General features: G+C 39.8%; 1 protein-coding gene across 4 annotated transcripts in view; it reads right to left on the minus strand.

The window, feature by feature from the left end:
• osmr (oncostatin M receptor) overlaps positions 1-11,407 on the minus strand; it is a 38,631-nt gene extending 27,224 nt beyond the window's left edge. Inside the window, exons 1-2 of one of the 4 annotated variants that reach the window (XM_062972463.1) lie at positions 10,763-10,883; positions 7,268-7,475 (exon numbers count right to left, since the gene is read on the minus strand). Coding sequence is in view for 2 of the 4 variants with exons in the window: in XM_008116087.3 (XP_008114294.2) it covers positions 10,763-10,954 (192 nt within the window). In the remaining 2 variants the exon portion in view is untranslated. Of the gene's footprint in view, positions 1-7,267; positions 7,633-10,762 lie in introns of all 4 variants that reach the window. The other 3 variants (XM_062972462.1, XM_008116087.3, XM_062972464.1) reach the window with 3 other exon arrangements.
• Positions 11,408-17,721: the final 6,314 nt, after the last annotated feature.

Raw genomic sequence — 17,721 nt, forward strand, 5'->3', positions numbered from 1 at the left:
TGAACTCCATTTTGACAATAGATGACATCTTAGAACAAGGGAATATACAACTGGACAACACATTTGGGTGCCTCAAATGTTAAAACTGTTTCTGGATATATTTGACTTGCTGATTCCAAGAAATGGCACCAGCTTTCTCCTATCATCTTTAGTTTTTTAGATAGAGAACATATGCCATATAGCAGTCATCATCTGCTCACCCATAGAAAAACCATGATAACCTTATCTAAGAAACTAGAGTTGAGACAATCTATCCAATACAATTTTTGTGAATCAGTAACACCCCAAATAACCCCAGGAATGGGACTAAAAACCAAGACACCAATATTTTTTTTGTTGGACTGTATTATGAGCTCTAAGAACACTAGTAAATAAACTATTCTATGGGTTGCTGTGAGTTTTCCAGGCTGTATGGAAATGTTCCAGAAGCATTCCCTCCTGATGTTTTGCCCACATCTATGGCAGGTATCCTCTGAGGTTGTGAGGTACATTGGAAACTAGGCAAGTAGGGTTTATATATTTGTGGAAGGTCCAGGATAGTCTAACCACTACCATGTCAGACTACACAGAGAAGCCATTAAAATCCACAAGATTGTGAACAATTTGAACAGAAAGGAAGAAACAATGAAAATAAACAAAATCTGGCTACCAGTATTTAAAAAATTCTAAAATCAGGGCAGTAAATAAAGAACAACACTCAGAAAACAGGGAATTCCAGGCAGCAAACAATCAGGGCCATCTTACACCTCCCAACATATTATTCCCCCAGGCAGGAGGCAGGCAGGCTTTGAAGCTGCAAGGCCATTCAATGCTAATTGAGGTGGCCAATTTCAACATTCACACTTACCTCAAATAGACAAGAGTTCTTTCTCCCAACCTGGACATTCCACAGATATATAAACCCCTAATTTCCAACAGACCTCAAAGCCTCTGAGTATGCCTGTCATAGATGTGGGAGAAACATCAGGAGAGAATGCTTCTGGAACATGGCCATACACCCCGGAAAACTCACAGCAACCCAGTGATTCCAGCCATGAAAGCCTTCGACAACACAATGACTCTTTTATCTAAGATTTGCATGTTTCCAGCATTTACATCATACTACATGTCAGTCAAGCTGTCTGCAATGATTGAGGCCCCTCCTACACTGCCATATAATATCCAGATTATCCTCTTTGAACTGGATTTATGCCACTGTAGACTCATATAATCCAGTTCAAAGCAGATAATGTAGATTATCTGCTTTGATAATCCATATTATATGGCAGCGTAGAAGGGGCCCGAATCAGGTAAATCAATAAAGAGTGAATAACAAATGATTTACAAAAATAGCCTTTAAATGACACTTGTCACTTACATGCTGTTTTACCATTATTTGTTCTTGAAATATCTTAAGGGTATTTCATCTGATCTTGGTAGCTTGGTTAGTACCAGGCTATATTTAAGAGGAAGGAACTGTTAAAATAGTCTCTGAGGCCGCTTATGCACTGCCATATAATCCAGTTCAAATCAGATAATCCATATCATTTTATTGGAACTGGATTATATGAGTCTACACTGCCAGATAATCCAGTTCAAAGCAGATAATCTAGATTTTATATGGTCACATAGAAGGGGCCTCAGTATTCCTTGCCTAAGAAAATTTATGAAATTCATGGGTTTCCATAACTTGACAGGTGACTTGAAGGCACATAGATGCACATAGATGCGCAGATGACCCAGAATGATGGTTTAATTCATCTAATTAAGGATTTCAACCTAATTACACTGTTTGCTAATAAGACAATGTGCAAAAAAAGCAGAATATATTTAAAAATGTACAACATCTTGAGCAGTTAGGAGGAAGATAAACATGGTATTTAGAAATGCTATTTTCAAGCTGTTCTTTATAGCATCTCTGCATTTGTTTGAAATCTCTACAAAGGAGATAAATGTTTGTTTTTAATTATTAAGCAATTTCCTTGCCAGCTATTTCATTATAGAGATTTACAACACTGTGTTGCAATAAAATCTTCAAGACACATATGCTGATGAAGCAGGGGCCAATAATGGGCTTTGAAAACATGAGTAGCACAGTTAATATTCTGTGTACTGCTAGGTTGACCAACTGGTACTTGGGATTGCAATTTCCATCATCCTTAAATCTGTTCATGCTGACTGGGGTTAAGAGGTTATATAGTCTCGAATATATGGAGAATCCCATGTTGTCTATTCCTTGCATAGAGCTCCTTGGCCTAGGATTACCAGAGTGAAAACCAGAAATGCTTCTTGCATCTTTCATGGTTGTGCATATGAGGCAATTTCAGCAGTTGTTGTTTGCTACCTTGTTATTCAACAAGAGCTGAAAATATCTCTGCTATACAACCATCAAAACAGAGAAGCTCTCTCCTGATTTCAGTCTGGCACCCAATCAGGGTTTGTGTAAAGTCAGAAAATCCAGGTAGTCCTGTTAAGGAAGTCCAACAAAGTGATATTGTAGAACCTTTGAGACTGAGAATCAATTTATATTGAGGAAATAATGCAGTTATATTTTAGGTAAAATTAAAGGTTTCCATTGACGAAGTCTAGTTGTGTTCCAACTCTAGGGTGTGGTGCTCCTCTCCATTTCTAAGCCATTATCCGTAGATGCCTCCAAGGTCATGTGGCTGGCATTACTACATAGAGCACTGTTACCTTCCTGCTGGAGTAGTACCTATTGATCTACTCACATTTGCATGTTTTCAAACTGCTAGGTTGGCAGAAGCTGCGGCTAACAGCAGGAGCTCACCCTGCTCCCAGGATTCGAACTGCCGACCTTACAAGTTCAGCAGCTCAACGGTTTAACCCACTGCACCACCAAAACAACATCCAAAATGCAAAATACAATAGATTTACATCCTTGAAACTTCTTGATGCACAGGCACGGCAATTTAAATTAGCAAAACGATTCTGAGACATCTGCTAAAGATTATGCCTCACACTGATTTTATGAAGACACAATGGGATATATCAGAGAATGCCAGAAATTGCACAAGAAACTCACTCTAGTGGAAATTATTAGAATAAAGTTGTATGGAGAGAATTAGCATGATATGTGTCAATTGTACACTGCCCTTCTTGGACAAACTTGGCAGTTGTACATTGCACCAACTCTATTTAACTTTGGCCTCTGCTTATGTTTAGCATTAATCTTCTAGATGACCCTGGAAGCAGGACATTACGGTCTGGACAAAAAAGATGCCTCTGATAAGGTGCTAATGGCCAAGGATAAGAGATAATAAATGATTTATAATAACTGGATAAATAAGAGGAAGGGAGAAGGGCTGAAAAATGAAAAACGTGCCCATATTTGTAACACGAACTGGTTCTTAATCCAAACATGAGTTTTTGTGTATAGAAATCCACTTGTTCAGAGGCAGTAACAAGCACTATAAAGATCTTAGGCATAAACCGCACTTACACAGTTGTGGAAAGGGGATAGAATGATGCAAATCATACCCCTTGTCTGAAATTTTCAAAAGGCTAGGTGAAATTATATGGATCTTTCGGTTCTTTACTTTGATCAGTTTGTGTTAATGCATGAAAATGGGTATTTTATAAAAACTGGGGAGTCAGATCAGTGGTATGAATAGTTAAGAGGCAAATGGTGAGCCCAAACAGTTGTGATTGGTTGAGGGCAGAGGGCTGCATGCACACTATCAAGCTGTGCCTCCATAAAAAGCCCTGCAATGTTGCCCGGTGGGCTCAGTGAAACCAGAATGGATGGAGTGTATCTCAACTATGGAAAGAATATAGTTTGATAGAACTTTAACTGCCATAGCTTGATACTATGAGATTCTGGGAGTTCTAGTTTGCTGAGGTATCAGCACTATTTAGCAAAGACAATTGTAAAACTACAAATCCTATGATTCCATAGCATTGACCCATCACAGTTAAACCGCATTAAATCTAGATTGCAGATACACCATGATGTTCCATGCTGTTGGCCTTGGCTATATTTAGGCCCCTTCTACACTGTCCTTATATCCTTGGATCTGATACTAGATTATCTGATTATCCCATGGTATATGGCAGGGGAGACTCGTATAATCCAGTTCAAAGCAGATAACCTAGGATCCGATCCTGGGATATAAGGACAGTGTAGAAGGGGCCCTACACTGCCATATAAAATCCAGTTTATCTGCTTTGAACTGGATTATATAGCAGTGTAGACTCATGTAATCCAGTTCAGAGATTTGATAATCTGGATTATATGGTAGTGAAGAAGGGGCCTTAGTGTCCTTTCCTGAGGCTCCCAAGATCAAGAATAGAGATGATCTATGTAGTATTTGCTTTAGATTCAAGATTGGCCCATCACGAGTACATTCTGCCTGTTAGTAAACATATCTGTTAACCATTTTATCCACAATGTGTTTATTATTTCCAAATCCAAAGGAATGTCTTGCCTTTGGCAAAAAAAACCCTCATAGAAACCTTACAACTTTTTTCAACAATAAGAAAATGAGAAGCAGCTGTTAAAAACTGCTGGTGTGATGGGAGGAACTGTGAAGTACAAGAGATACTGAACCCTTCTTCCTGAATAACCATTTCTGAAATTAAAATGCTCTTCTTTCTTCCAAACCCCATAGTAAAAGAAAAGAAATGGGAAAATATTCATTTACTTTTCCCTTATCACAGTTCTTTTGCATAGATTCATTTTTATTTTATGGCAACTAGGGCTAGGGCATTGTGGAATAGGTGATTACCAGTAATTCTTCTCTGTGCACCCCTGGAAATGTTGCTTTTTTGAACTACCATTCTTCAAAATCTTCCAGCCCATAATGCTGCCAGTCCTGCTGGCTTGGGTCCTCCAGGTATTATAAAGTTTTAAAAGTGACTTTAATGTGAGCAAGTAAAGGAACTTTAGTGTGAGCAATTTGTGATCACTAAAGTAAATATTTCAGCAGTTATTGGAAGGGAATTAAATATCCCTTTCCCTTATGTCCCTTACCTGAAAAATATTGATGTTTTCCCAGCTGATCTGAAATTTTATGTATATGTGTGTATGTATGGCTATATTTTTAACGATTGGAAATGTATTGCAGAATCACAGGCATCATATCTACTTTGGTTCTTGGGATACCCAAGAGGTGCCCTTAATTATTTCCAAATTTTCTGAAAGACCTCTGTTTTTCTATCTTCACTCTCAATTTCACTTTCTGCTTGGCACTCTTTCTCAAAAATGTCCTAGTGTGGCATTTGATGTGGCATCCACATCTAAGAAATCTAAGACCTATTCTGAAAAATCTATTAAAATCCTATACAGCACCAAAACCTTTTTGGTGCTCATTTCTTTCAATGAGACCAAAACAAAAGCCAGGCAGGATGTTTCATGGGAGATCCATGGGTCAGTTTCAAAACTTGTTTTAAAATTGAAAAGAAGTTCTGGGATGTTGCTACTTTAATCAGAGGAGTTAGTAGGTAAAGGTAAAGGTTTTCCCCTGACATTAAGTCTAGTCGTGTCTGACTCTGGGGGTTGGTGCTCATCTCCATTTCTAAGTCGAAGAGCCGGCGTTGTCCAAAGACACCTCCAAGGTCATGTGGCTGGCATGACTGCATGGAACGCTGTTATCAGAGAAATTACAGATCTTTTTTTCTGGTGGACACTTCTGGAATGGAGTATTCCAAAATCTGATGGATTCTCCTTCATTGGAGCTTATAAACCAAGCTTGGGTGATATTTTAACAGTGGATTCTGCATTGGCATAAAACAGCCATAAAGATAAAGGTTAGGCAGCCTATGTTTCAGTATCCACTTTTTTCTACAATTTTACATGTTTTGTTTTAAAATGTTGGGAGAGAGTCTCTTGTGAAATATAGCCAAAAGAACTTCATCATATGGAGCCAGCACATTGGTCAGTTCAGCCTACAACCGTCTTTTTTGGCCTTCCAGGGACAGATCTTTCCCAGGCTGGATCTACACTGCCATATAATCCAGTATCTGATCCCAGATTATTTGCTTTGAACTGGATTATGTGAGTCTACACTGCCATATAATCCAGTTCAAAGCAAATAACCAGAGATCAGTGTAGCAGGAGCCCCAGTCTTCCTTTCACTGCTTCAGGTTAGAAGAACCATCCCTAGCATGGGAACTCCAGGTGCCAAGGAAACTGTCTCTCCATGAGGTCCAGTCCATTCCTTCACTTCTCACATTTCTGACTGGCAAACAGGCTTGATGTCTTCCTGCTTTAACAGAAGCACAGTAAAGTCAGAACAAAGTGGATGGATTTTCTCTCATCATTTTTATTGCCATATATAGGAAACATTTGTACTGCTGAATGTATCCAAATCAGGCTGCACTTTGAGAAAGACACACAAACAGAAAGGGGACTGGAAAGTAAGGATTAGAAAAAGAGGTCTCTCAGAAAATTTGGTGAATACATAAGGTCAGCTTGTGGGCAGCCCAAGAACCAAAACTGATACAATGCAGGTTACTCTGTAATAAATTTACTAATAATTTTTTAAAATTCAAAGTAATGGAGGGAGATTTCAGTTTCTTTTTCAGGAAAAGAGAATAAGTAAAATTACTAGTACAGTAGAGTCTCACTTATCCAACATAAACGGGCCGGCAGCATGTTGGATAAGCAAATATGTTGGATAATAAGGAGGCATTAAGGAAAAGCCTATTAAACATCAAATTAGGTTATGATTTTACAAATGAAGCACCAAAACATCATGTTAGACAACAAATTTGGCAGAAAAAGTAATTCAATACGCAGTAATGCTAGGTAGTAATTACTGTATTTATGAATTTAGCACCAAAATATCACGATATATTGAAAACATTGACTACAAAAATGTGTTGGATAATCCAGAACGTTGGATAAGCGAGTGTTGGATAAGTGAGACTCTACTGTATCAAATTCCCTTCAAAGGATAACTACTTTTGGGCCACAATTTGTTGGACCCACTAGCCAATAGAGCTACTAGTCATGCTGGCTGGGAGATATGGAAGGAAATAGTGCAAAAAAGCTAATTTCTAGCACTAATTTCTAGCACTAATTTCTATCCTTCTCGCCCACCAATCTGATCAATCAACAGCAATCCCTCCTGCAGACAAATAGATACATCGCTGTTCAAACTGAATTCTTTTTGTTTTATTTCAGAACGTATATACTATTCCCCAAGGAAAAACTCCAGAATGACAACTAAATTTATATCAAATTAAACTGAATTCTCCCAGATTTAAAACAAGCAAAAAAGTGACCTGTTTATAAGAAAAACTTCAAACTAAACAGAAAATAACATACCAGTTCACTGTAGTTTTTTCAGCAGTGTTCTGAACTTCCTCAAATGCTCTTCCTTGCTATTTCTTTTGTTACCCTGTGAAAACCAGCTTTTTTATTTCCTGTTTTTCCCTTTTCTCTGTTTTATTTCCCTTCCTTTTGCCATCCTCCACTCCAGCCAGGAAAAAATGTTGTTTTCATTGGTTGTTGTTGATCTCACAAATAGTTTGTCCTGTGATGATAGGAGACTCAATGCCAGTAAAACAGAGTCCAAGAACCAGTAAATGGCCGGATGTGTGCCGATGAAGTAAATCAGATGCAGAGAAAGAAAACGGAAGGTTTCACTAATGAAAGATCTCCTTATAATGTTGTTTTGCACTCCCCTTCACCTAGGGAATATAACATAGGAAGCTGTCTTATACCCAGTTGGACCATTGGACCATTTAGTTCAATACTATCTACAGCAGAGGTTGAAAGCTGAATCTAAATCTTCTACTTTTGTTACAACTAAAGCAGATTTTAATGAGTATATGGTAAGTCTTATACAAGTTTCACTGATTCAGTGGATCTATCCTAATTGGGATGAAAAGTCAAATTTAAGCTCTGGCATCCTCTTGAATTGTCAGCATAGTGTAGTGGACGTCTGGACGATTTTTCTGGAAACCAGGATACGAATCTGCTGTGTAATTTATCTTAGAGAACTGAATCTGTGAGTGTATAGATTTATTTATAAGGTTTATTTAACCCTTTCTATTACACTTTTCATCTTACTGCAATTGAAATCATTCCCCATTCCAGGAAAAGAAATTATGATTCCCTCATAAGGACTGTCACAATTTGGGATTTTTTGTGTGTGTCAGGAGCGACTTGAGAAACTGCAAGTTGCTTCTGGTGTGAGAGAAATGGCTACCTGCAAGGACGTTGCCCAGGGGACATCTGATATTTTACCATCCTGTGGAAGGCTTCTCTCATGTCCCTGAATGGGAAGCTTGAGCTGACAGATGGGAGCTCACCCTGCTCCCCGGATCCAAACTGCCAACCTTTCGGTCAGCAGTCCTGCCAGCCCAAGGGTTTAATCCATTGTGCCACTGGGGGCTCCAATCTGGAATTGGAGATGGAAAACAATTTAGGGAGGAGTTAAAGTAACCTAATGTAAGGTTACCACCATTGATCTTATCAAATGTGAACATAATATATGTCCCTCCAAAGGTTGAAATTTTAATTTAAAGTCATAATCTTGGGGACATAAAATTATGGCTCTCCTAAAAAATGCACATCTTAAAGTTGGAAAATGAAGTGAGAGGAGATCGATAGATCTCTTTGGAGCACTTCAATATTGTTTGTGTATAAAATTCCTTTTTGCATGACACTTGTCTATGTTGTCCAGCATCTCTTTTAACAGCTTCTCCATCAATGCTCTGGGAAGTTTGCAAATCTGACAGGGAGGATGCACAATTGGGCCTTTCATTGTTCCCCCCAACCCCCACAAATCTTTTAACTTCAAATCCTTGTATCTTTATAGCTGTAATTTCACATGTTTGTGGCCGATTTCTTTCTATTGGCTCCCACTTCCAGAAAGCACCGTGGCCCTGACCAACGACAGATCTGGACCACATGTGGCACACAGTACCCCAATGATCAACTGAATATACTGGAGGGGTTTGGGGAAACTGACCCACCAAGGTGGAAGTTGTAGTTCACCCTGCATCCAGGGAGCATTCTGCACCCCATCAATGACAGATTTGGACCACACTTAGCACACAGATCCACCCACCCCCAGCATGACCAACAGAAAATGTTGGAGAGGTTTTTGGGGGAAGTTAACCTGGCACGGTGGGAGTTGTAGTCCACTCATATCCTTATACATTTTATTAATGGAACCATTCAAAAATGTTTGTGGATGATTTCCTATTGTCTCCTATTTCCAGAGAGCCCTCTGACCCCAGTGATGATGGATCTGAACCAAATTTGGCACACAGACCCTGCCCGCTATGACCAACAGAAAATAGTGGAGGTGTCCGGCAGAGAATGACCCAACAAGGTGGGAGATGTAGTTCACCCTGCATCAAGAAAGCAGTCTGAATCCCACCAACAATGAATCTGGACCACACCTGGCACCCAGAACACTTATGACCAATGGAAAATACTGGAGGGATTTGGCGGAACTGACCCACCATGATGTGAATTGTAGTTCACTGCATCCAGAGAACACTCTGAACCACACCAATGACACATCTGGACCACACTTGGCACACAGACACTCCACCACCATCACCAACTGGAGCGGTTTGGGGGGACTGACCCAACAGAGTGGGAATCGTAGTTCACCTTGAACCTCACCAATGACAGATCTGAACCACACTTGCATGAATAAGCTTTGGGTTGCACTTAAAAATGCATCTGTTTCAACTTGCATACAAATTCAGCTTCAAAACAAACATATAGAATGTGTTGTCAAAGGCTTTCATGGGTGGAATCACTGGCTGTATGGCCATGTTCCAGAAGCATTATCTCCTGATGTTTTGCCCACTTCCATGGCAGGCATCCTCAGAGGTCAAGGAACATGAAAAGCACTGCAGACTAACCCAACCAGAGAAGTCAGCCATAGCAGAGCACTTGATGAACCAACCTGGACACAGTATATTATTGGAGAATACAGAAATGCTGGACCACTCTCACAACCAACATGTCAGACTACACAGAGATGCCATTGAAATCCACAAGTATGTGGGCAATTTCAACAAAAAGGAAAAAAAACATGAAAATGAACAAAATCTGGTATTTTAAAAAACTCTAAAATCAGGATGGTAAATACAGAATACCACTCAGAAAACAGAGGAATTCCAGACATGAATAAATCAGGGCTAGCTAACACCTCCTCAGGCAGGAATCAGCCAGACCTTGAAGCGGTAAGGCTTTTTAATGCTAATCAAGGTGATTAATTGAAACATTCACACTGCCTCCAACAGATAAGAGTTCCTTTTCCCACCCTGGACTTTCCACAGATATACAAAACACTACTTGCTTAGTTTCCAACAGACTCACAACCTCTGAGGATGCTTGCCATAGATGTGTGCGAAACGTCAGGAGAGAATGTTTCAGGAACAGGGCCATACAGCCTGGAAAACTCACAGCAACCCAAACCTATATAGAACCTATAATGTTTGTAACTTGTTGCCTGCCTGTTATGGGGATACATTTCAGCTGAAACACTACACAAACATTTTAGAGATGATCATTTGGTGTCACCCCTGAAACGGTTAACACACAGCTCTAGTGGCGGAGAAGCGAAGCAAGCAAAGAGTGAAAAGAAGGGTGTATCTACGTGATAGGATTAATGCAGTTTGACGCCACTTTTACTGCCACGGCTGAAGGCTATGACTGTGGGAGGTGTCAGTTTCCAAGCTCTAGTCTTTAGCCTTCTCTGCCCACGAGTGTTGCTGCAAACCACAATTGCCACGATCCATGGCAGGGAAAGTAGCGTCAAACTGCCTCCCTTGGACCCGGCTCCGTACTCACGTCTCCTTGGGGCTCTGGGTCCTGAAGAGACCTGGGTTTCTTTTCCTGGAGAGGGAAGAAAAGAGGCGCCTCGGCCAAGTCCGGGCTGTCGGGAGAGAAAACCCGCCTTGGACCCGGAGACGGATTCAACCCTCTCGTTGGGTCTCCTCCCACTGTCCTCGGTCGGGGAAGGGAAGAGAGCCCAGGGCTCATCTACACGGTAGAATCGGTGCAGCTTGACCCCGCTTTAACTGCCAAGGCTCAAGGCTATGGAATCATGTGAGTTGTAGCCTTAGAAAGCCTTTACCTTCTCTGTCAAAAGGTGCTGGTGACTCACCAATCCATAACTCCCATAGCATTGAGCCATAGCAGCTAAGGTGCCTGATGTGGATGCACCTCCAGAGGAGAGCACCCAGAAGTCTGACAGATCAAATTTGTATAATCCTGAGGGCATGAGCAACCATGATGGTGATGGTGATGGTGGTGATGGTGGTGGTGGTGATGGTGATGGTGATGGTGATGGTGATGAAAGAAACCCTTGGTGCTTCAAAAGTCTTGGATTCATGAAATTTGACACCACTTTAATTGCTAGGGCTCACTGCTATGGGATCCTGGGATTTGTAGTTTTACAAGGTCCTTGCTAAATAGTAGTGGCAGCTGGATGGATGTTTACTCCAGAGATGCGTCTCCATTGGTGTGGACTGGTCCATGAGGTCACAAAAAGTCGGAAACAACTGACCGAACGAAGAAGAAGAAGCGTTTCCATTGTAGGATTAGTGCAGTTGGATACCACTTGAACTGTCATGGTTTAATGGGATTTGTAGTCTGGAGCGGCACCAGTGCTCTTTGACAGAGGTTTTCTAAAACTACAACTCTCTTGATTCCATAGCCAAATCAAAGCCCTGGCAGCTCACATAGTGCCGAATAGCATTCATTCTTTCTGTTTAAATGCCATGGAAATGTGTCACTGGTATTTGATGTGTGGCCTCCCCATTTTCCGAGGAAACCTGAGCTGGAGTTCTGAGGAAACCAGGAAGGAACTGGGCTGCATCTACATGGTGAAATGAATGCAGTTCGGTGCCACTTTCATTGCCACAGCTCAATGCTATGCACTGCTTTAGCCTTCTCCGCTCAAGAGGCTCCTACCTCACCAGATTCCATTCCCCAGGATTGTATACCATTGAGCTAGTGTGGATCCGGTCTGGGCAAACTTGGGCCCTCCAGGTGTTTTGGACTTCAACTCCCACAATTCCTAACAGCCTCAGGCCCTTTCCTTTTCCTTGTCTTAAATTGGCTGAGGGGGGAAAGGAAGGGGACTGAGGCTGTTAGGAATTGTGGGAGTTGAAGTCTAAAACACCTGGAGGGCCCAAGTTTGCCCAGGTCTGGTGTAGATGCATCCAAAGAGAAAACGGGACTTTGCTTAAAAAAAAAAGGTTTTCTGTGGAAAGCTGAGGAATTTCCCTCCGTCTCTGCAATTGTTGGGAAATGGCTCTGCTCCCAAACCTCCAAGGACTTTTCTGAGGAAATCAGGCCCTCCTTTGTCCAAAATACTTAGAACCAGAAGTGTTTGGGTAGGTTTATGTCATCTGGATTTTTCCTTCCCAGATTTTGGGATATTTGCACATAGGTCAGGAAATAACTTGGGGGTGGAACCCAAGTCTAAAGAAGGAATTCTTATGCCATATATAGTACACCTTATACCTTATATTTATTCTTGGAACAGATCCAGAGGGTGATGTATGGTGTTTACATCATATGAGCAGTCTTTACTATTTGTTTTATGGGATTTTAACTGGCTTACTTTGCCACTTGTACAATTTCTATATTAATATTTATATTTTGTAGGTTCAAATTGTATTGTTTTCAAAGTTGTAGGTCTCAGTCAAGACAGAAAAATAAAATATAAAAAAATTCCAAATACTTCTGCTTCAACCTGTATGAAATGATCATAGGGTTGATTATCATTATCATCTTCTACAAGCTGTGTGGAATATTATTATGATTGTTGTTGTTGTTATTATTATTATTATTATTATTATTATTATTATTATTATTAGTATAGCTCAAAGTTAATGTAATACATGTTGAACCAAAAGTATTTTGGATTTTTTGGGATCTTGTAATACTTTTTATGTATCTGCATATACAGTATGAACATTATGAGATAACTTGAAGATGGACCTTTCCAATCCAATCAGTTTTTATTGGCATATATAACAAGACAGTGTAAAATGCAGTGTATATTATACAATAGAAAACTTTCCATTTGTCATACATTCAATTTGCAATTTGAAGATGGACCTTTAATTCATGTTTCATATCCTGTACACCTTATAAACGTAGCCTGAAGGTCATCTTATACAGGTTGAGTATCCCTTATTCAAAAGGTTTTTTCTTCAGATTTTGGAATATTAGCTCATTCTTCATTTCTAGCCAAGTCTAAAAATTCACATTTCCTATACCATACAGCTTTTACATATATATACAGGTTGAGTATCCTTTATGCAAAATATTTGGAGCCAAAATGTTCTTTGGAATTCTGATTTTTTGTTTTTTAATCTTGGAATACTCTATGTCTATCTGCATATACAGTGTGTATATAATGAGGAATCTAGGAGGTGGGACCCAAGTTGAAAATTCAAAATTAATGTTTCAATTTATACAGGTTGAATGTCCCTGATCCAAAATGCTTGAAACCAGAAGTGTCTTGGATTTTAAAATACCTGTATCTGCACAGACAGTATGTACATATTATAATGAGATATCTTGAAGGTGGGGCCCAAGACTAAACAAAAGAATTATTTTTGCTTCATATATATCTTATACAACATAGTCGAAAGGTAATGTTATATAATACTTGTAATAATTGTGGGCATGAAACGAAGTTTGCCTTCACTGACCCATCCAAAAGCAAAGGTTTCACTATCTCAGACACCCATAAGGACAATTTTAGATTTTGAAATATTTTGGATTTCCAGATAAGGAAATATAATTGCATTTATTGCAGGGGAAAGTTTCTGAGAGAAAACAGCAAACAACGTGTAAAAGCTTCCTTCCTTTTGCTAATCAACCAACCTGTGGAGCCCTTGGTGGTGCAGTGGGTTAAAACCCTTGTGCTGGCAGGACTGATGACTTGAAGAGTTGGGTTGCTGACCTGAAGGTTGTCAGTTCAAATCCAACCCGGGGAGAGCACGGATGAGCTCCCTCTATCAGCTCCAGCTCCATGAGGGGACATGAGAGAAGACTCCCACAAAGAAAATAAAAATATAAAACATCCAGGCGTCCCCTGGTCAACGTTCTTGCAGACTGCCAATTCTTGCAGTTTCTCAAGTCACTCCTGACAATAGAAAAAAAAAATCAACCTTCCTGCAGTTTGCAAAGAGCAGTGGATGCTTCAGGTTTCTTATGCACTGTTCTGGGGTATTGAGATCAGTGATAGTATATATGTAAACACACACTGCTGACGATTGTCACAATTTCCGAGCAGAAATACATTTAGTTTTTACTTATCATAATCCACTCACAGTTTCTTCCATGTTGTTTCCTATTCCTAAAACACTTCTGTGTGAGATCCTTTTACCTCTCAAGATGTAAAGTGCCCCTTACTACTTTAGCATCATTGTATACTTTAATCAGAGCTCAGATTTCAAGTGTGATAGAAATCAAAGAGCATAATCCTATGCCTTCCTGGAAATAAGCGTGCTTTGCAACCACAGTCATACCCTTCGGAGATATGAAGAAGAATATTGTTGTTGGTATCTTGGGCCCGCACGTAGGTAAAAGCCCTATTGAATAGTTTCCAAAAAAAACTTGCTCATTTAAAGAAATTTGTATTTTAAGGGGATTTATCTGGGATGCTTCCAAAATATATATTGCAGAAAACCAATGTAGTTCAATAAATACTTGACACCTACAAAATCATTTGAGCTTGTGTTTTTATTGTGCAGCTACTGCATCACATATTGCATCCTCAACACACAAAGTTCAATAGAATGTCAGACAAAGTGCAGTGTTTCCTCTTCCTCCCATCCCACCCTTTTACTGGAAATCTTGCACTGTCAGATAAATTTCTGTTGTCCAAATATCAGTAGTTTTTACGTTTAAAAATAAAATAAAAAGGAAGGTGATCCCACGGTCAGCAACAAAAATATATGGATGGGAAGGCAGAAGGAGTACGGGTATACCTCAGCTAACAAAGCCTTTGACAGAGGGTACATCTACACTGTGGAATTAGTGCATTTGATAACACTTTAGCTGCCATTACCCAATGACATGGAATTATGGGACTTGTGGCTTGGTGGGCACTAGTACTCTGTCAAGGAAAGGGATAAAGACCTTGTAAAACTATGGCTCTCAAAATTCCATAGCATTGAACCATAGTACTTAAAGTAGTGTCAAATTTTGCAATACTTCTACAGGAAAAAGCACTTCTTTTCACAAAGACTTCTTATGCCCTCTCAGCCACACTTTTTCCTTCTTGTATGCAAAGCTGGGAGTGTTTCAGCAGCATCAACATTGGGAGGATGGTGAACGAGGGCTAAAAAATATAGAGCTTCATTTCCGCAATAAAACAAATGCAGCAACTGATGAATTGGGAAAATGGTATTTTATTCTGTCTGAAAAACTGGATTTTATTCTAGCGGAACCACTGCCCATAATCTTTGAGAATTCATGGAAAACAGGAGAAATCCCAACAGACTGGAAGAGGGCAAATGTTGTCCCTATCTTCCAGAAGGGAAAAAAACATTTACCATCCAGTCAGCCTGACATCAATACCAGGGAAGATTCTGGAATCGATCATTCAGGAGGCAATCTGCAATCACTTAGAAAGGAATGTTGTGATCCCTACATAGATTTCCCAAAAACAAGGCATGTCAGACTTATCTCTCTTTTTTTGATAGAGTTACAGGCTAGATAGATGTGGGGAATGCTGTGGATGTTGCATATCTTAATTTTAGTAAGGCCTTCAACAAGGGACCCCCCATGACATTCTTGCAAACAAACTAGTCAAATGTGAGCTAGACAATGGTACTATTAGGTGGATCTGTAATTGGTTAAGCAACCAAACCCAATGGATGCTCACCAATGGTGCCTCTTCATCCTGGAAAGAAGTGACTAGTGGAGTGCCACAGGATTCGGTCTTGAGCCCAGTTCTGTTCAATGATTTAATGAAGGTTTAGAGGGCATGCTTATCAAATCTGCAGATGCCACCAAATTAGGAGGGATAGCTAATACTCCAGGGGACAGGATCAGAATTCAAAATATCCTTAATAGATTAGAGAGTTGAGCCAAAACTAACAAATTAATTTCATCAAGGACAAATGTAAGATACTACACTTAAGCAAAAAAGAAAAAAAAGAAAAAAAAAGAAATGCGAAGATACAGAATGGGTGATGCCTGGCTCGAAAACAGTCCATGTGAGAAAGATCTTGAGGTCTTCATGGACAACAAGTTGAATTTTATTTACTTTCCTATTTCAATTTGAAAAATTGCTGATAGCCTTAAGTGCTTTTTGACACCCAATGGAATCATATAAGTCATTTCTTTACAATATAATGCATCCTTAATAGCATATAGTGCTTGGCCAAAATAGGCACTCCCCTTTGACTTTCCAACGTTGTGTTATGTTACAGGCTAGAGTTCAAATGGATTTAATTGACAGTGTTAGAGGAGATACTCAGTATTGTAAATATGCTTTAAAAGTTATTGTAGCAGAAGAAGAGGGATCACAGAGGGATATGTTCCCATACTTACCACAGTTAGCAAATCCTATTGAACGAAAACTATACAATCATGCTGGAGGGCCTAGTGATGCCTAGAGAGGTGATAGCTATCTCGTGTAATTTAGGGGAAGGGCCTTTAGACTGCTCAGTAAGGCAGGTCCTGAGTCTCACTAAACTACAAACTCCAGAATTCTACAAGAGGCAGAAACTGGATTTAAAGTTGGGCCATGAGTCTAGTGTGATGATGAGGCTGTAGTTACACAAGCTCTGGTGCCTCCAAAAGCCATACAAGTTATTGCAAAGGGTCTACCTGAGTGCATATGTACTTTATGATAAGTTAGGCAATTTATACACCTTTTATCATAAAACATGGAGCCTCTGGTGGCTCAGTGTGTTAAAGCGCTGAGCTGCTGAACTTGCAGACCGAAAGGTCCCAGGTTCAAATCTGGTGAGTGGAGTGAGTGCCCGCTGTAAGCTCCAGCTTCTGCCAACAAAGAAGTTCAAAAACATGCAAATGTGAGTAGATCAATAGGTACTGCTCCGGTGGGAAGATAACGGCGCTCCATGCAGTCATGCCGGCCACATGACCTTGGAGGTGTCTACTGACAGCGCCGGCTCTTTGGCTTAGAAATGGAGATGAGCACCATCCCCCAGAGTCGGACACCACTGGACTTAATGTCAGGGGAAACCTTTACCTTTACCTATCATAAAACAAGTATGTATTTATGCTGACATACATATTTTACATATTTCAGTATGTATGGATTTCACGTTTTAAAAAGTCACTAAAATAACTAAGTCACTGACAAAAAACCCTAATTTTTTAGTCATTTTATATCTGAAAGTCTATTGATCGTCTATCTTTATGTCACTTGCCATGCACATTTAAAAAACAAACCAACAAACACAAAGCATCCTTTTGTTATCCTGGATGACTTGTGTGTGTTTTTTTTTAAAGTACATAACAGGTGACATAAAGACAGACAATTAATAAATTTTCAGATATATATTGCAATCAAAAATACATTCTGTGGATTCAGCAATGGAATGTTATTCTGACCAGCACCATGGTGAATTAAAATTTGTAACAAGTGTCAAGCAATGGTCTCACGTTGGAATTATATGTAAGATTCTTTCACTGAGGAATTGCTTCCCGCTACTTAGCATTTGCTGCACATCTTACTACTAATAAAGCTTATTTTGGAGCAGTTAATGCGCGTCAGTGTTCCATACTAAATGAAACCCTTTGAAGATCTA

Source organism: Anolis carolinensis, chromosome 2 (genome assembly GCF_035594765.1).
Source record: "Anolis carolinensis isolate JA03-04 chromosome 2, rAnoCar3.1.pri, whole genome shotgun sequence".
Lineage (NCBI taxonomy): Eukaryota > Metazoa > Chordata > Lepidosauria > Squamata > Dactyloidae > Anolis > Anolis carolinensis.